The 20,731-nt window shown below is 42.5% G+C and overlaps 1 protein-coding gene across 1 annotated transcript in view; it reads left to right on the plus strand.

Annotated features, from left to right (window-relative positions):
* LOC139470802 (ubiquitin conjugation factor E4 B-like) overlaps nt 1-20,731 on the plus strand; it is a 55,260-nt gene that overhangs the window by 400 nt on the left and 34,129 nt on the right. Inside the window, exons 2-9 of the mRNA XM_071253090.1 lie at nt 778-989; nt 3,678-3,765; nt 5,237-5,529; nt 8,030-8,174; nt 9,126-9,226; nt 11,753-11,867; nt 12,962-13,102; nt 13,431-13,547. Coding sequence (XP_071109191.1) covers nt 778-989; nt 3,678-3,765; nt 5,237-5,529; nt 8,030-8,174; nt 9,126-9,226; nt 11,753-11,867; nt 12,962-13,102; nt 13,431-13,547 — 1,212 coding nt within the window. The remainder of the gene's footprint in view (nt 1-777; nt 990-3,677; nt 3,766-5,236; nt 5,530-8,029; nt 8,175-9,125; nt 9,227-11,752; nt 11,868-12,961; nt 13,103-13,430; nt 13,548-20,731) is intronic.

Consider the following 20,731-nt stretch of genomic DNA (forward strand, 5'->3'; position numbering starts at 1 on the left):
CAGTGGGAAATTCAACCATCTGTCAGATTACTCGGCTCCAATAAGATTTTTTTAATTGTTTCTATGAGGACTGATGTATAGTTCATGCTGAGAAATTTGTAATGAAGTCACACAGTGTGAAGAATATAAAGTACATCTTAAATGATACTGTTCATACTTCATGTTATCATACGCTGATTACAAAAGCATGTTGACAGTTGGGTGGTAAGACCAAATGATCAAGTTTTCAATATTTCTTTGGCCTTATCAGCAGTCAAACAAAGATGCTCGGTGATTATTAATTTAAATCGTTTCTTGGATTTTCTTGACCAAGTTTCTTAAATGATTGACTTTAATACTACTTTTTACTTGTAATTTTAAAAAAAAGAACTCTTCCTCAACATGTAAACCAGATGACATTCTTTTAGAGATGTTTCTTTAAATATTATTATTATTATACTTGGCTTATATGTTAGTATTGTCTTATCAGGTTTATGTCCATCTTCATGTTCGTTTATGCCCATTTGCTGTTCAGGGAATCTCTGTCATCCGAAACTGTGTAGGATAAGCATTCAGTGATAGAAATTGGCATTAGTCCTATTGTCCTTGCCAAACTGCCCAATACTTAAGATATCATTAGGACTACTAGAGATTTGACCTTTTTAAGAGTTTTGCTATATGTTATCATAAAAAGAACTTGTGGACTAAAACTGTTTCTATCACTGCTGTTGTCATATAGTTTTGCAATAGTTTGCAAATACACATGAAATGGGAATGTTAGCGTGTTTGCAATTCCAGATTCGGAGGAGACGCCTTGCCCGCCTTGGGGGCAACCAGTCCAGTCCTGTAGAAAGGAATGAAGCTAGTCAAGCATCACCCATGCAGCAGGGCCCTGAGAGCCAGCAGTCATCTCAAAGTACAGCATCCTCATCTGGCAGCCTTGGTGTTGATTGCCCAGCAGCTACTCCTCAGACCATGGACATGGACACCGAATTTTGCTCCGAAAAAAAGTAGGATTTTTGTCATTTCTGATATTTAACAGGGATCTACCCAGCCCCTTTTATTTGTGAGTTGTGGGGAGTCTCAGTCATGGTTTTGGGGGTCCCAGGCAGCGAAGATTCAGGTCCTAAAGTACTCATGGAAATGAAAAAAACCTGTTTTGCTGGATTTAATAATCAACACAAAGCATTATGTAGATGTAAATATGAAATAACAAAACAACTGGAAAAGTACTAGTCTGGATTTGCTAGTTTTATCTCAGTGCTCAAAACAAAAAGTACTTTACAGGAGGTAATTTGTAGGCACTTTCAACATTCAAAAATAAAACTAAGTCCAAATTGACATGGCAGATCAGGCTATAGGCATTATGCAAATTAGCCTGGAAAAAAGTTATCAAAACAACAATAAAAATAACAGCTATGCTTATGTACATAATAATAATGACATGTAAGTTGTTGTTTGAGAAGGGAATATGTTACTTTTACGTTCAGATATTTTGACGATGATTCACTATCCCACAATGCCACTCACAAATCACTAACCACTGACAAATCACGTGGGTTTCAAGCACCTGTTTTCACCTGTCGTCAAGGTGTCATAGGTCATGGACATTCACCTTAATCTACTAACACCTGGTTATGCTCAGTTTCACAATAGTCTGTTTTGTTCATATTTTTACACACTTTTACGTGTAAAAAGACATAAAAACCTCTGATACGTTGTATTTGTGCCAAGGCCCAATTAGTACTAATTCAGTTGTTTGAATATTTATATATTTTGTATATTACTGCATTTATTTAAAATCTGAGATCGAAAAAAACATATTTTTTTTTCATTTCTGTGAGTACTTTAGGGTGACTGACCACTGTAGCAACAACAATTAAAAAGTAAAGTGACCTGTGAAGATCTTGGTTAGCATAGGTCTTTAGCACCCCATGCTTGTCGTAAGATTGGTTGGTTTGTTATTTTAAGCCGCACGCAGCAATATTCCAGCTATATGACAGTGGTCTGTAAATAATTGAGTCTGGACCCGACAATCCAGTGAATGACATCATAAGCATTGATCCACGCAATTGGGATCGACGACATGCTTCAACCAAGTCTGGCGAGTCTGACCATCCGATCCCGTTAGTTGCCTCTTACGACAAGCAGAGTCGCCTTTTACGGCAAGCATGGGTTGCTTTGTCGTAACAGGCAACTAATGGGATCACATGGTCAGACTCGCTGACATGGTTGATGCATATCATCGTATCCCAGTTGCGTAAATCGATGCTCATGTTGTCAATTACCGGATTGTCTGGTCCAGACTCAATTATTTTCAGGCTGCCGTCCTATAGCTGGAATATTGATGAGTGTGGCATTAAACAACAAACAAACAAACAAACAAACAAACAAAAGGAAAAAACTTCTCCCACAACAGTATCCATGTTGTCTAACAGGTGTCTACTGATAATATCTTGTCAACATTAGTGGAATAATTAGGGCTGGGTCGATACATCAACTGTGATCCAATAAGTATCGCGATACTTTGTTCACAAGTGTCACTGTACTTGCATGTGCTCTTATCTGTGGTGCGTAAGCCATCTTTTTCATAGACATGATGCGCAAATACCTTGGCACACTGACAATTCACAGTTGGCAGTGTCAAGTACGGTGCAATGGATGAAAATATTTATGTTTTCACTACTGTTTTTCACTCCCGGTCATGCTATTTAGTGTTTAGTGTAACAGTTTTTACAGCCAACATTTTAGGTATGTATTGATATTTTAGACTAAGTGTTCCACGGTGATTTATACTTGTATCGTGAATTTAAAAGTTGTGATTCACCGATGCATGGTAATTGTAGTAATCATACACATAGTACTGTGGATACGTGGTCCTCATGTCATGAGCATTATCAGATGTTGGCACAGTCAGCCTGTTGATCTAGAGAGTTCTGTGATGGTGAAACATTGGAGACACATCAGTAAAATTTAATTTTGACTCCATACACAAAATCAGTGAAAAGTTGGATGGCAACTCAGAATCTGATATTGAACCCAAGCCTGCCCCATGTCTGCAACAAATGTCAGTTAAACATTCCCATATTGGAATTACAAATTTCCCAATTAATCTTAAAAGGTTATGCACAGTGTTATAGTTTGTGTCCCTGGATGTTGAGTGTCTCTGTGTGTGTTACCTGGATGTTGAGTGTGTCCTGTGTGTGTTACCTGGATGTTGAGTGTGTCTTGTGTGTGTTACCTAGATGTTGAGTGTGTCTGTGTGTGTTACCTAGATGTTGAGTGTGTCTGTGTGTGCTACCTAGATGTTGAGTGTCTGTGTTACCTAGATGTTGAGTGTGTCCTTGTGTATGTTACTTAGATGTTGAGTGTGTCTGTGTGTGTTACCTAGATGTTGAGTGTGTCCTTGTGTATGTTACCTGGATGTTGAGTGTGTCTGTGTATGTTACTTAGATGTTGAGTGTGTCTGTGTGTGTTACCTAGATGTTGAGTGTGTCCTTGTGTATGTTACCTGGATGTTGAGTGTGTCTGTGTGTGTGTTACTTAGATGTTGAGTGTGTCTGTGTATGTTACCTAGATGTTGAGTGTGTGTCTGTGTGTGTTACCTGGATGTTGAGTGTGTCTCTGTCTGTGTTACTTAGATGTTGAGTGTGTCTGTGTATGTTACGTAGATGTTGAGTTTGTGTCTGTGTTTGTAGCTCCCAGTCTCAGATGGACGTGGACTCTGGCATCGAGACAATGGAGGTCGAAGAACCAGAACCCAGACCAGAAATCAAGAGGAAAAGGGTAACTGCGAAAACTTGCTTCAGTTTCAATGTATATACGAATTGACTTGACAAGGAATAGTTTTATTTCAGGATTGCTTTCAGCAACCCATGCTTGCCTTAAGAGGCAACTATGCTTGTCATAAGAGGCGACTAAGAAGATCAGGTGGTCAGGCTGTCTGACTTGTTTGATGCATGCAATCGTATCCCATTTGTGTTAATTTATGCTCATGGTACAGATTCGATTATTTACATACCACCGTCATATACAGTGGTCCCTCGCTACAACGCTACCAATGGGGTCCAAATAATTGGTGGGCGTTATAGACGATGAGCCATTTAACCGAGGCCGAGGCAGGGAGCTCACTCGGCCAATCTCACGATCTTCGCCTTGTCTCGCACATTGCAATGATACAAATTGTTTACCGTTCATAGTGTAAAAATATATTTCCATTATGTTTTCGCCGGTTGTTTTTATTTACAAGCCTTAACTGTCACATTCAATGTGAATGTAGTCTACTTACATGAAAATATCGATCGATAATGGTAGTAACAGACGCTATGAGTGAAGAGCCAATCACAATTCATTACACAAGTACAGAGTGATTCAGTGGCATTCATTGGTCATGTTGCTTAAAATACGGAAAACGAGAGTTTTGACCCGCACTATGTGCATAGTAACCTAGGTAGCGCTTTATCGAAGAGCCCAATAGCGAGGGATCACTGTAGCTGGAATATTGCTGAGTGCATCGTTAAACAACAAACAATGTTTCATGATCACAATAACCACGATAGACCTGGTATTGGCAGGGCTTTAAAGATTTATCACTGGTTGTTTAAGAAAGCATTCAAGAATTATAAATGATTGACCATATATTTTTAGATAATTGTTTCTCTTTAATCTTCTTGTAAATAAGAATAAGTATAATAACCAAAATTCAGAGGGTATATTCTACTATACAGTGCCAAAAAACACCTTCTAGCAATGACTAGGACATGTTAAAAGAGCAAAAGGCCTCGCCATCTTGTTTGTAATGGTGTAATAATGGTGTGGGTTGTTGTCACTCTGTTCCTGGCTTAGTTGTCATGACCACATCACGGTTTTACCTGGACTAACACAATGGTAAGTGTCCTTGCGGGCATTATGAGGGTCCTGTAAAGTAGTGAAGTGGTATCATGTACTGTAGGATTTGATAACTACTTTGGAGCCTGGAATGAATCATGTGGACATTGGTCATGACTGGTGGATATGACGACAGATGTCCAAAACTGCCCATGATGCGCTGTAGGTACTAAGACTATTGTTGTGGGTCCTGAGAGTGTACTGGTATTCTTTTTCTGAGTCCGACATTTGTGTTTACTGATCACGTTACATTGGCGGTAGTTTCAGATATTGTCTGCGCTCTATATCATTGTTATGTCACAGGCATCACACATGAAGTAGACAGGTGAATACTTGAAATAATATCAATGAGCACTTTGTCAATTTCCAGGATGTCAGCTTTGGATCTGAAGCAAGTGAGGAACAAGTGTTATCGGCTGTCAGTCGAGTGTTTGTGACTTCCTGGAGAGAGAAATCGTGTGAAACTCTTCATTTGCCTCAGTTAGTGGAGGTGGTAGATGAGGCATGTAGTGGGGGTAACATTGACTATAGTGACGTTGTCAGCCAGGTGCTCATGGAGGTTCTCATGCTGATGAGGGACAGCCAGGAGAACCCCGTGCTGTTGTTACGCACACATCCCCCAGCTCTGTCCCCCCTGAAGTCCTACAGCAGCAGCCCAAGAAGGTAAGCAGCAGCAGCTACAGGTCTTTGGTGGTACCATTGTGGTTTCAAGGTGTAGTATTGTAAGGGTATGGAGATGTGCTTGACTGGCCAATATATTGTCATTATGTTCTCCTAACTACACTCCACAACAGAAAGAAAGTTGGTCCTCAGTCATCAAAGTTTGAAACACAAACGTGTGCAGGCAACCAGATTTGTTCTTTTCTGTAGAATGTTTACACAGATTGAAATATAGAACAGAAAATTATCATGTCAGATTTTTTCACTGATGCTTGATGGCGTGAGGCTGTTTATTTTGGCCCAGCAAGCTGTAGTCATGGTAATGTGGTGTCAGCACCGTGCTTGGGGGTTTCACCTAAGTGGTAAACGTCTAAGGCCTGCATCACTTTGGGCTTTTGACATGCTGTGATATATCTGGAATACTGTTCAAAGAAGCGTTTAACCCAACTCACTCACTCACTCAGTGTAATGTGGAAACTTATCGATGGACAGTGCGAGACGAGTCGGCTGGTAGCTGCATATTACAAACGGCTGCAGAGAAAAACTTGCTTAACAACAAACAATTAATGGTTTGAATAAACAAAACAGGATATAAAAAAATCACATGCTAAGATTACCTCAATCTCATAAAATCAGATACAAGTTCTCGCAACCGCTGAAGACATCCCATTATAAGGAACTTTGACTGACCAATGAAATGACTAACAGGAAGTCTACATTAGCCACTAAGAAAGCTGCTTTCTTGAGCTTGCGGCACTAGTTTCAAACTGGCGACTCCCATTCCAGATTATTCTTTCAAAAGTATTTTGAATCAGTTGATAGTAGTTTTGTGTTAAGCTTCAGAGGTTGCATGATAAGAAAACATAAGGTCAATGATTAGGAATAGTTGTGAGTCAGCTTTATAACAACAAGGACAATGATTTCGAATAGTTGTGAGTCAGCTATGTAACAATAAGGTTAATGATTAGGAATAGTTGTGAGTCAGCTATATAACAATATAGTCAGCTATATAACAATAAGGTTAATGATTAGGAATAGTTGTGAGTCAGCTATATAACAATACAGTCAGCTAAATAACAATAAGGTCATTGATTAGGAATAGTTGTGAGTCAGCTATATAACAATACAGTCAGCTATATAACAATAAGGTCAGTGATAAGGAATAGCTGTGAGTCAGCTTTATACTAATACAGTCAGCTATACAGTAAACTACGGTTATTACGAACACACTTATAACGAACTGACTGATATAACGAACTTACTTTTTGGTCCCGACTATTTACTGTAGTTATGCTGTATATATGCTTATAACGAACTATGGTTATAACAAACTAAAGTTAGTAGTCCCTTTGAGTTTGTTATAACCGTACTTTACTGTATAACAATAAAGTCAGTGATTAGGAATAGTTGTGAGTCAGCTATATAACAATATAGTCAGCTATATAACAATAAGGTCAGTGATTAGGAATAGTTGTGAGTCAGCTATATAGCAATACAGTCAGCTATATAACAATAAGGTCAGTGATTAGGAACAGTTGTGAGTCAGCTATATAACAATACAGTCAGCTATATAACAATACAGTCAGCTATATAACAATAAGGTTAGTGCCATGGTAGTGGTCATTCCTTGTTCCATATCCACATTTTCCTGTAGATGTGGTTTAATCTGATACTTGAAGTGGTTAACCTTTTTGAGAGGCATTTAGAAGTTTTTACAATTGTAATACAGAAGATTTTCATCCATATATCTTACTTTACTTGTAGTAGTTGATGATTTGCCAGTGATGACAGTGTTATCCGGCCAATAGTTGGTCTTGATCATGTTGATGACCTACTTTCAATGAGTAGCACAATTGTGTTTTCATTGAATTATGCCAAGGGACACCATATTTGGTTGTTTTACTCTATACCCTTAGGATTGTCCTTGAATCTGTTCTATATGATAGTGAAGGTCAAATTTACTCACAAAGCCAGACACTCAAACTGTATTATGTTCATGGCAGCTCAAGAAACGTTTACTTTAGTATATATGTCATCCTTTGGGTGGGGCATTGAAGTGGTGAGGTTTGAGATGCATATGCACTTTCATTGATTGGTGCTTGTGTGTGTACTGATCCAGCCTGTTTAGGACATGCTTGCAAGGGCTGGAAATAAGCCATGTGAAATTGAGGGAAGAGGTTGTAAACCTGGATATCCATAGAACTTTCCGATGTAAAATTGTACTTGATTGGGCTTGTGTTTGTCCTTCCATGTAGATTGAGGCTGTAGATGTGTATATCCCTGAAACATGTGTTATGGTATCAGACTGAACAGCCATTGTGGTATGTGATGTTTACTGGGGCCTTCTAGAAATGAAAGTGCAGGGGCTGTGTATGTCTTGCAAACACTGTTTGTAATTTGTATATATGCTATCAATTACGGCATTCTGTATGGTAACTCCCAGGTCTCAATCAGTTTCACCATGACATGCTGGTATAGAATCTGTTTTATTTCCAACTTGCAGTATAAGTCCGATGATGTCTCCAGAACACTTCAATAGAGAATTCTCAGAAAAATTTCCTCTTGCCAAATGTAAAGAAGTAGACATGCTGAACTACCTGTTAGATTGTTATGACAGAGTAGCAGTTGAGGAGAGGACTGCCCCCAAGGTAAGACTGTTTACCTGTTGACTGTGTGACAAGGAATGGATTGCCCCCAAGGTAAGACTGTCTACCTGTTGACTGTGTGACAAGGAGGAGGGAGGAGAGGACTGCTCCCAAGGTAAGACTGTCTACCTGTTGACTGTGTGACAAGGAATGGATTGCCCCCAAGGTAAGACTGTCTACCTGTTGACTGTGTGACAAGGAGGAGGGAGGAGAGGGCTGCCCCAAAGGTAAGACTGTTTACCTGTTGACTGTGTGACAAGGAATGGATTGCCCCCAAGGTAAGACTGTCTACCTGTTGACTGTGTGACAAGGAGGAGGAAGGAGAGGACTGTCCCCAAGGTAAGACTGTCTACCTGTTGACTGTGTGACAAGGAATGGATTGCCCCCAAGGTAAGACTGTCTACCTGTTGACTGTGTGACAAGGAGGAGGGAGGAGAGGGCTGCCCCAAAGGTAAGACTGTTTACCTGTTGACTGTGTGACAAGGAATGGATTGCCCCCAAGGTAAGACTGTCTACCTGTTGACTGTGTGACAAGGAGGAGTGAGGAGAGGGCTGCCCCCAAAGTAAGACTGTCTACCTGTTGACTGTGTGACAAGGAGTGGACTGCCCCCAAGGTACAACTGTCTACCTGTTGACTGTGGCAAGGAGGGGAGAGGAGAGGATTTAAGCAGGATGATGATAGCAAGCTGTGTATGCTTGACATGTTAAAGTACAGTAAATACTGTTTTAGAGATATATTGCTTGTTTTGTAACCGACCAACCTTCTAGAACTTAAAATGCTCAACACCCTGGGGTTAATTCCCCACATGAGTACATCCATTTACACAAATGTCTTTCTAAGTTAAATGTGTGTTTTCCATGCAAAACTTGCAGAATTGATAGTGGTATGTATTTCTTCAGCTCGGAACTGATGCTTATTGCTGTTGAGGCTACAGCCTTACCTGTGTGTTTCAGCGATGCAGCATTCCTCCAATGAGTGACATGTTGTCTACAGCCAGAAGTCAGTGTATTTGTCATACAGCACTCGTATTACAAGGTGCTTTTGTACAACAAAGGTGAGACCGAGTGTTAGGAACCTCACTTTCCTTACTTGAAATGATATCGTCGAAAGTTTATGATCTTGAAAGGGCCTGAGAATCATGCATAATTCTATAACCTTCGGTAAAGCCCAGCTTCCTGATTCCATGAGGTCGATGACACTGATGACACTGATGACACTGACACTGATGGCACTGACACTGATGCACTGACACTGATGACACTGAAACTGATGTCACTGATGACACTGTCTCTGATGACACTGACACTGATGACACTGACGTCACTGACACTGGGGGAGGTCGGGTAGCCTAGTGGTTAAAGCGTTGGCTTATCACGCCGAAGACCCGGGTTCGATTCCCGACATGGGTACAATGTGTGAAGCCCATTTCTGGTGTCCCCGCCGTGATATTGCTGGTATATTGCTAAAAGCGGCGTAAAATCAAACTCACTCACTCACTCACCAGCCCTCTAAGTGGCGACCATTTTAGTCACCAATGCGACCTTATTTTATGATTGGCACCCTAAATTGATCTACCAGTCGCCACATGGCTACCATTATCTTAAACCCCTAGTGGTGACTATTTTGGAAATTTACGTAGAGCCATGTTTTTGGTACATGTTCGCAATCGTATACAGGGCTCGAAATTAACCCTATTTTGCGTGCCATCGCACGCCTAAAATGAAAATGCACGGCTAAATCATGATCTTCGTGCCTCGATGGCACGCTTGGAAAATAGGAATTAATAATCCACCTTTGCCATATAAGGCATATTTTAATGATAAATATCAATCTCGTCAGCTATTAATTAACTCTTTCAACACTGTAGGCCGGTTTTCCGGCCAAGAAGCATCTAGTCCCCAGACACCGTAGGCCAGTTAACCGGCCAAGCCCTAGTCACGTCAAAATAGTATATATTTTTATGGACCTACCTGTAATATCATTCATTTATTAAATCTGTCACATTTCACAATGTCTGAAATAAGTATTTCATTTCAATTTATCATTTTTTATCGATAAATTAAAAAATTATTCACTATTTCCCGCGATGGTATTGAAAATAAGATTCTCGGACACACATTTCGACAACGGGTCCACATCGAACATGTCAAAGAGCAAAATAAAGACGTTTTAAACAAATCTTTAAATATATTATACACAGTAATAAATAAAATCAACAAAAATTTTATCTAAAAGCAATCAAACTTACATCTAAGGTATTATTTCCATCTTTTCGTGCGATCCGTGTAATGTAAGTCAAATGACTCGTCTTTCGTCACCTTGAATTCTCGTCTCGGACACGATGTTTAATGTAAAAATATATGCATGAAAAATCTTTGTCACATCTCGTAACCTAGCACGATACATTCACGAAGTTCCATATTTTTAATATATATCGTGGTTTCCTGCTTAAAACGTTCAGAATAACACAATTTAACAAAAATCTTTCGCCAACTTCTGAAATTTATCAAATTTGAGCTTGGTATAACAGCTGTAATTTGATTGGCTGCCTTAGGTCACGTGCTCAAAATTGACCAATCAGGAAACTTGTAGCAGATTTCGACAAGAAAGCGTCATTAGAAACCAATTTTAATCAAATAAATCGCTTGTGATAACTACGAAAAAAAACAGGGGATGTTACGAGAGTGTAGATGAAGGAATAAGCTTTCCAGCGATGTGTCATATGCAATTCTTCGACGAATGTGTTATTCATACGAAGCCTCGAAAACGGGGGTATTTCTTCATGTTACTGAGCAGACAGCCGCTGTTATCGGGAAATGGGTGATGACAGAAAATATTTATAATTCTTTTTAAAATGATTTTCCAATTACGTAAACAATGAAAATAAAACAGAAATAGGTAAATGGATTTTACTTCAGATGGGGCTCCAGTTCTGATGGGAAGAAAGGGGGTGTGGCAGCTAAACTGAAACATGATGTACCTCATGTTATAGCTATACCTTGTATTGAGCTAGATGTACAGTTGCTTTGAGAAAGATTACACTTCTGATGGACAGTCAGTGTTTAAGAAAGTTAACCAGTTTCAGTTGTCATTTGTGGCATTATTATTTGAAATTTAAGTCAGTTTTGGTAACGTAACGGTATTACGTGTTGTGTTGTACAGTGAGATTAATCCCTTAATCTGAACAATATTGTTTCAGCTGTCTTTTGCAGCAATTTAACACCAAGATACTGAATCTTTAGTTCAACATGATATTAAAAGTCTGGACCAAAACTTGCTTTTGCTGTTTTTTTGTTGTAAATATTTGGCTCCTTGAAAAATACCCTTGGCTCCTAAAGATGTAGGTTTGGCTCCCAGATATTTTACCTAAGGAGCCACCTGGCACCCTGGCAAAAAAACGAACACTGTCACTGATGACACTGATACTGATGGCACTGATACTGATGACACTGATGACACTGACGGCACTGAAACTGACATTGGATATATTGGTGACACTGACACTGATGACACTGACGACACTGACACTGATGACATTGGTGATACTGATGATGTTGATGACACTGATGAAATGTTTCAGGTCACTGAATGGAGTGTCTAATCTGCTGCCGTTTCTCCTGGCTCACAACTTACCGCGGGGATTTCTCCCCGAGTTGGTGCAGACCATCTACCATGATAGGGACAGTTTCCGCAGGGTGAGCCCAGCAGCAGCAGCTGACTTGTCTACATGGCTGACTCACTACATGTATCGTAACACCAGTGCAATAATAAACACACAGTACAACTAGATACGAGGATAAAATAACTAGTCCCCCCAGATTTTCTGTGACTGAAAACCATCTATACCAGGTTGTATCACTGGGATTGTTACAGCATGAGAAGTACTTCCACGTGCCTCATATATACATTGGCTTTAAGTGTTCACCATGTCACCAAGTCCTTTCATGTGTTCATGCTTAGTTTGGTGGTAAAGGTCAAGTTAGGAATGTGGTCCAAATGGTAACACACGTCTCTTCACACATGTTTTGTATATAGAATAAATGGTTGTCAGTCTCCTATAACTCTATCTCTATGAGAGTGATATTGAGGCAGAACTTGGAAACCATAAGATATTACTTTACAAAAAATGGTACACACATTAACCATGTGGTGTAGATGTGCCTTGTGCTATTTAGGTTTCCCTTGCATTTTTTAATATATTTTGTATAATTTATTGAAATTTGGAATTAGTTTCGGAACTGAATGGAAGCAGTGGGTTTCATTTCCGGAGCATAACTGGAATATTATATGAGATATCTTTATGAAACTTAGTACACACATTCACCATATAATGTAGATGTGCCCTGTGGTATAGATGATTACCCCTGAATATTTATTTTCCTTTAAATATATTTTATGTATTTGGACGGAACTGAATGAAAGCAGTGGGTTTCCTATCTGGGGCAGGTCTGGAAATGTAGTTTAGAGATTGATATCTTTTAGAAACTTGGTAAACACAATCACCATATAGTGTAGATGTGCTTTTGGCTATACAATGTATATGATTCCCCCATTTTATGAATTTAGTCTTGAATTGAATGGAAGCAATTAGTTCTGTTATGTGCTCCTCTGTGAAACTTTGTACAATATCAGTCTAAGGCTGTTATGAAGTCTTTGTTCTTTAGAGATTTTAAAATTATGTTATTTTTCTTATTTCATTTTCATTATCATCATTTTCAAACAAACAGAACATTATGTAATGAAACCAAACTTAAAGCTAGGAACATACTGATGCTGTGTCACCTTGCAGGTATTTACGCCGATCCTCCAGAGCTTGATGAGGTTGATACAGACCATGTCCCTGGACACTGATGACTACCGCGACCCCCTCTCTGTGATAGCTGAGTTGTGTGATATTAGGAGCGGCAATGCTCGGCCTATATGTAACTTAGTAAGTTGGCAGCTCTACGTCCATGTTTGTGTTCCCAATGCTGGAAACAGACAAGAGAGTAGTATTTTGGAGTTGTAGCGTTGTTAAGTATTACCATTCAATTACTCACATGATGAAGTCTTCATCTTTTATTGTGAAGCCTCAAACTCTGTGGTAACACGTCACTGACGCTTTGATACATTTTATACATATTACAGGCTTAACATGTTTAAGATTTTGTAAAATTAGTATAAACGTTATCAATAGGCAGTAACTTGCAAGATTTGTTTGTAACTGTGTTGCTCCTGGAGTTGACTCTCTGATGTACACTGATGACTGCTCTCTGCAGATGATGGAACAGAAGAACTGGCTGCCGGATGTTGTGAGTCAAGCCAGTGGGATGGAGCTTGAGAAGTTGTCTTTCCTTGGACCAGTCCTCGGCCTCTCCGTCTTTGCTGAGGATAATGTACGTCATCTTCCCACATACTGTATAACCGGTTCACATGACATTGCAATTGGTGGAGTCTATTAAATCATTTGTATTTTATCTTATCCTGAATCATACTTATTGCTTATCTCTCTCTCTTCCGAATAGGTAGTGGAAACGTCCTGTGTTGTTCCCAAAGAACAGAGAAAACAGCTCACCCAAACGCACCCTCACTCTGCGCATGTGCACCGGAACCATGTGACAAGGCCATTAACTCATCACTCTCTCTTTATCACGCCATCTTGGCAGCTGTTGATTATTATTTTTCTGTGCATAATAATCCAAGCTTTCCATAAAAATTCTCCCTTTTTAACAAAATCTTTTGCTTGGATTATCTTCTGTGATATTCTATACATCATATCTAACGATTATTTTATATATTTGGCTTTAGAATTTTTCGTAATTTAGACTCAAATGCAGCCCCTATCGGAGATCATGTAACCGATGTAAATTACGTTTTTCAGATTCGGACCCTCATCCAACCTGTACCAGCTGCACAGTACAGAACTGCACTGCAGAGAATAGATGCAAATTCTGAGCCCCTTTGGGAAAGGAAGAATTTAGCAATTATCTTTTTGCAGTGCTGAGGAAAAAGATGAATCGGAAACGACATGAGTCATCAGGCTCGTTATCATCCACGGAGACGGCTAAAAGTAAGAAGAGGCGAGAATACGCCTGCCCTTCGTCAGAGGAATTTGATTTGATATTATTCAGTGCGCAGCCCGCAGTGTCATCCAAATCCAACCCATTTCAAATGCCGTATGACGGGCATTCAAAAAGCTAAAGAGAAACGCTCGTACAACTACTGAGGCGGGAAATCATCTGCTTTTCGCAAGTCACATGACACGTCACGTGATGCCGGTCGCGACCACAGCCGCAGATCGAGGGGATCGCGCAATTACCGGCGACAGGGAACTCCCCCCACCAGCCGTTCATGTACAGCATTCCCCAGTAGGCGGAAGATTGGCAAGATATTGGATGAATTGGGACATTCTAGGAGACAAATTTGTTTCCATCATCCTAAGAAAGGGCTACGCCCCGACTTTACTCAAGAATCCCCCGTTATCTCGCAAGCCACCAGAAATACCTTATCGGAAAGAATTGTTGCCGAAGTTAACCGAAGCAATCAATTCACGTCTCAACAAGGGCGCAGTCGAGATAATTCAACCAGAATTACTAACGCCAGGTTTCTATTCGCCGATCTTTTTGGTTCTCGAAAAGAATTCAAACGAAAAGTTTCGTTTGATTTACAACATGAGGAAATTCAACAAGAAATACCTCCCAAAACCGGAGGATTTCAGAATGATTCAACAAATGATAAGACAGCACGACTATCTCGGAAGCATTGATCTACAGGATGCTTACCTACACATTCCCATAAAAAGGACTTTCAGGAAATATTTACGTTTCCTCTTTGAAGGACAACATTACCAGTGGGCAGTCCTGCCCTTTGGAATTTCCACGGCCTCGTGGCTAATTACACGAGTGACCAAACCAATTGTGACATTTCTTCACAACAAGGGAATTTGTTGTGCTTTTTACCTAGACGATGGGATACAAGCTCATCAATCAACAGAGGTACTCAGACTACAACTGAATTTCACCCTGAAATTATTAACACAACTGGGTTGGTTAATAAATTTTCAGAAGTCCGATCTACAACCATCTCAGGACCTCAAATTTCTGGGGATCAGATTTCTAACAAATTAGAATCTGATAATGGTACCAGAAGATCGGTGGATAAAAATCAAGACTTACTTGCTAACAGCAATTAACAAGAAAATCTCACTCAACGAATGGCAAGTGATACTAGGCTGACTCACGTCAGCCCAACCGTTGACGTTCTGAGGCAGATTACACTTGCGCCCTATTCAGAGATTTCTAAATCCATACCAGGATTTAAAACGGCAACTACCACAAACATTGAGGAAACACATCTTATGGTGGACAGTGAAATCAAACGTTTGCGCAGGAACTTGTTTAAACGAGCCGAATTACAACAAGCACCTATTCGTGGACGCCTCACCTCAAGGCTGGGGAGCTCACTTCAACAGAGAAGTAACAGCAGGCCTATGGTTAGAAGCAGAAAAGCTCTACCGCATCAATTATCTGGAATGTGAGGCAGTAATCCGTGCAATATTTCACTGAGCCCCACAGTTAAGAAACCAACGTCTGATGATCAGAACAGACAATTCAACTGTGGCATACAATATAAACCTTGACCCTCCTGAAGTTGACCTTTCAACTTAACGAGCTAGTAGACAATCTGAACTTAACAATAAAGACAAGTCATACACCAGCAGTGGCAAATGTCTTAGCAGACGCCTTCACCAGACCAGCCAAACCATCACCGACAGAATGGAAGCTACACACAGAAGCATTCCAACTGGCAATAAAAGAAAAAGGTTGCCCATTGGATAGACCTATTCGCAACCAGATTCAACAATCAGATAACAACATTTGTATCACCAGAGCCACTAGCTTGGTAAGTCGATGCACTCTCAATATCATGGGAGGGACTAAACTCGTATGGGTTTCCTCCACCCCATATGGGATACCACAGATATTACAAAAGATCCTAAACACGAGCAGCCTACAACTGCTTTTGGTAGCGCCTTACTGGCCGGCGAGAACGTGGTTTCCAGATCTCGTCGAACTAGCAGGAAATCCAATATCAATACTTCCAAACTGGCCAAATCTACTGCTACATCCTCACTCCAATCAGGTCCATCCAAGACCAGATCTATACGAATTTCACGTATGGAGCATATCAAGAGCAGTCTCGGTAAAAGAGGATATTCCTTGAGAGCAGCTAAGGCAGTCTCCTTAGCACTTCGTAGATCAACGAGGAATCTCTATGACGATAAATGGAAAAGATTTGACCAGTTTGCAACCTCCAAGGGTTTTTCTGCAGCCAAAGCTACTATACCACAAGTAGCAGATTACCTATGTCACTTACGAAGTACAAGGAATCTTAAAGGTTCGACACTGGGCACTTATTTGGCCCAGCATGGGACCTAAATATAGTGCTACAACACCTAACCCGGGATGCATACGAACCGCTCCAACAGGCTGACTTTGAACAACTGACGCAGAAAACCCTATTTCTTCTGGCATTAGCTACAGCAGCCAGAATGTCTGAAATCCACACGATAGACTTCAATCGCATCACATGGCTTAAGATGGGACTTTATTGCAAAGAACCAGTTACCAGGCCTACCAGACAGACAATTCCATGTTCCGACTCTTTCCTCCATCCTTGGTGCAGAGGATACAGAGGATTTATCACTATGCCCAGTCAGAGCCTTAAGATTATACCTACAAAAGTCTAAACCTAGAAGACAAGGTTTTAAGAGACTATTTATTCCTTTACACACACAGAGGTATCCAGAACAACTATCTCATTTTAGATGAGAGCTGTTATTCTCAGAGCATACAGAGCAGTGGGATTGGACCCCCCCTTCCGCCTCCAACCCTCACGAAGTAAGAGCCTTAGCCTCAACTCTGGCACTTCACGGCAACTGCTCCATAACAACTATTATGGAAGGCTGTTTCTGGAAATCAGATACAGTTTTCGCCAATCACTACCTCAGAGACCTTGCTACAGAAGACTTAGCTGGTATTCACCAATTCGGACCATTAGTTGTGGCACAACTACTCACGAATCCTACCAGACGACATTAGAAGATCACACTCACCCAATATCACGTAGACTTGTTGCCCCCTGTTTAACTATGTAATTCAGCACATCAGTGATGCTTGTGTTAAGATTATTGCTCTTTTCTTCACACTTTAATCATTTAAGGTGAACAAGATTTTAATCTTAGAAACCTTATAAATCCACAAATCTATATGATTTACTTCCATATTGCTGCTCACAAAAAAGGAAGGTGGTCCCCAATTAAGATTCTCTTTCAGATTAAATCCTCCTTGGGGCACTTATTGCATTTTCCTGGCTCAAGAAAATCTACATGACATAGTTGTAACCATTTTCCTTAATAAAAATTGTTACCACACAAAAAACTTTGTTTTTGTCTGATATACGTCCACCCTTATGGTGCCTCACCCTCCACGGCGCGTCACGCCAAGGGAAGCAACTCTCACCCAAATCACTTTCCTTATGTCATCTGACTAAGACAGACGTGCTGTTTTTTTCAAGACAAAACAAAGTACAAGATAATCGTTCGTACAAGAACCATGGCAGACCAAACTGTATGTATGGTACATTTCTTTCATGCAAAGGCGTAATACATCGCATTGTGAAGTTATAAAGTTGTAATTATGTGACACGTGTACGATACCTTTGAAAACAAAGGCCGTAGTAGCGTCCATTTTGTAGTGCCACGTATGATACATGTAACACCAGGGCCATCAAAAACGGCTTGGGTTTTTTAATGTTATATCATCGGGCTTTAGCCTACAATCTTTTCCTTTAATAAACCCAAGGTGGTGTGTTATTTATTTTTAAATTACACTTACCTTTTTTACGGGTTTTTTACACCTTCGCGCGTAACACGCCCACTTTGGTGTTATAATTATACTACGACATTGGCTATTAGTATCGCGTTACCAATCGCATTCTAAATTACGCCTTTGCTTCTAGTTGCACAATTTATGCACGTATCTTTCCGATCTTTCAATCGCACTGATACACTTTATTACCCTTCCCGCCAAACTCAAAAATTACGGTCTTTTTTACAGACCTTCAAACTGTGTACGGGGTGCTCGGCTTCGATTCCCCCCCAAGACAGGCATGATACTTGCATAAAGTGTTTGGCCGAAGACGGGCATGACGATGGGTCATGCCCGATCTGTGTTGCATTTACACCACGGGCGCAAAAAAAGAGGAAGGTGGACCTCTTACACTTTAAGGGTCTATTGAAGGTGGGGGTGGACATTAGATCGGCAAAGACCGCCCCCCCCCCCATCTAAAAAAGTAAGAAGGGGAAAAAAAGCAGCTGAGACTGTCTCCTCCGCTCCCTCCCCGGGGGCCGGGGGAGAAGGCTCTAGGGTCCCCGTCACAATCACTGCACCCTCTCCTGCACCGTCTTTGGCAGACATCTCTGCCTTGTTGAGGTCGCAGATGGCGTCGATGATGGAGGAGGTAAAGTCTCAGCTCCGAGAGGAGATGCGGACCGAGCCTTCCCCGTTGTCGGCGCCGGACGCGGCTTCGAGACCTTGTGATATGCCCGGCGTCGGCCGAGGCAGGCCACTTGGTCTCGGGGACGATCTCAGACCGGGCTTCGGCGCCGGCTCGAGGTCGCTCCCCAGCGGAGGGGTGGCGGGCACTGGCCCGTTCACTACCGACGCACAGTTCTCCCTAGCGGAGCCAGACGCCTCTTCCGAGGCCGAGGCTTCCTCTAGCGGATTGCTAGCCCAGAGCCAGGTGGGTTCCCTTGAACCCCCGGCACCTCGGGACCGGGACTCGGCTTCGGGCCGGGTGCAGCCCGGGGATGCGAAGGCCCAGGCCTTCGGGCGTCCCCTTCCGACTTCGTCTGCCTCTTCTCTCGGGGAAGAGTCGATTAATTTCAGCTCGGAATCGAGAGAGGAGGAGTGGATGGAGGAGGGGGGAGACGACTCGGAGACCTCGGGAACATTTTCCTTCGTTTCCTCGTTGAGGCATGTACGGGACAAGATTGTCCAGGTACTGCCTCAGGTGGCTGCGCCTATGCCCCAGTCGGATCCGACTGAGTTCCGCCTTCCGGGGGACGCTTTTGCTCCGAGCAAGGCGCCCCAGGTGCGGCTCCGTATTCTGTCCTCATTGGTGCATGAAGTTATCAATCCTCTGTTGTCGGGTGCCCGCAGGAAGTTCGACCTGCCCGAACTTATTAAGCGGTACCCGTTAGCAGAGGATGGTGATTTTGAGGTACCGGTGGTGGACGAATGCGTCTGGACCTCCGTTACCCTGGGGGGGTCTTCGACCCCCCAACTTGGCTAAGGTCAAGCAGGGCCGGCGGTTGCCACCCTTTCCCGCGTGCGGTACGGAGCTGAAGGCTGCTTACGTTTGCTTCGAGGAGCAATATCGTAACGCATGTCAGCAGCTCCGGGTGTCCGTACACTCCGCTTATCTGTCGGCCGTACAGAGGGAGTTAGCGGGAGAGGGGCCGGCCGACTCTTCGGAGTTGGCCGCGCAACTGACGGAGGTACATAGTCATCTTGCCAGGGACGCTATTCGTAGCTGTGCCTCGCAGATGATGTGCGCAGTCATGGGCATGCGCAGGCTGTGGATGTCGGTATCCAAATACTCGGCTTCCACACGCCAGGATCTACTTGCTTTGCCATATAAGATGGGTGCCACCCTCTTCCCTGGGGCTCAGCAGGTGGTCCGAGAGGCCGCACAGTTGTATGCCTCCATCAAGGATTCTAAGGCCTTGTTGGAGGTACCATGCGTTAAACCGCGTAAGCGGACCTCTCCACTTGCTTCCTCCTACGCTGATGCGCCGGGTCAGAAGTCTGCACCTGCTTGGAAGCAGCCGCTTCCTTCAGGTAAGGGCGCCGGGAGGAGCAAGAGAGGCAGGGGCCGGGGCAGGGCAGCTGGTCGAGGCCAGCAGCCTTTTCGCGGGGCCGGGAACCCATCGGGTTCCCATTAGCGCCCGAAGTGCCCCGGGCGGACCCACGGTCGCATGTTATCGAACTGCCGACAGCCGGGGTCCACTGCCTCAAGCCGGATGTCCCCGTAGGCGGCCGACTGGCTCTATTCCTGCAGGAATGGGAGACAGTCACATCCAATCCCTGGACCCTGTCCACTCTAAGGGATGGCCATTTGCCTCGGTGGAAACACCATCCGCCCCCCTTCTCCGGGATAAAGCACACTCCGGTGCCTGCTACCCTAGAGAGGGCGGAATTCCTCCGTGCCGAGGTCGACGCACTTCTTATGAAGGCTGCGATCGAACCGGTTCCCGTGGGACAGGAAAGCGAGGGCTTCTACTCGACATATTTCCTAGTCACCAAAAAAGACGGAGGGTTCAGGCCTATTCTCAATCTGAGAAGGCTGAACAAACTTATAGAGGTACCGTCCTTCAGGATGGAGACACTGCGCTCGGTGATCTCAGCTGTCGAGACCGGAGAATGGCTAACGTCAATAGACCTAAAAGACGCCTATCTCCACGTACCCATACACCCCGAGTTCAAGAAATACCTCAGGTTTTCTTTCGACGGGAGGT

This window comes from Haliotis cracherodii, unplaced genomic scaffold (assembly GCF_022045235.1).
Source record: "Haliotis cracherodii isolate W230 unplaced genomic scaffold, xgHalCrac1.p SCAF_21, whole genome shotgun sequence".
NCBI lineage: Eukaryota > Metazoa > Mollusca > Gastropoda > Lepetellida > Haliotidae > Haliotis > Haliotis cracherodii.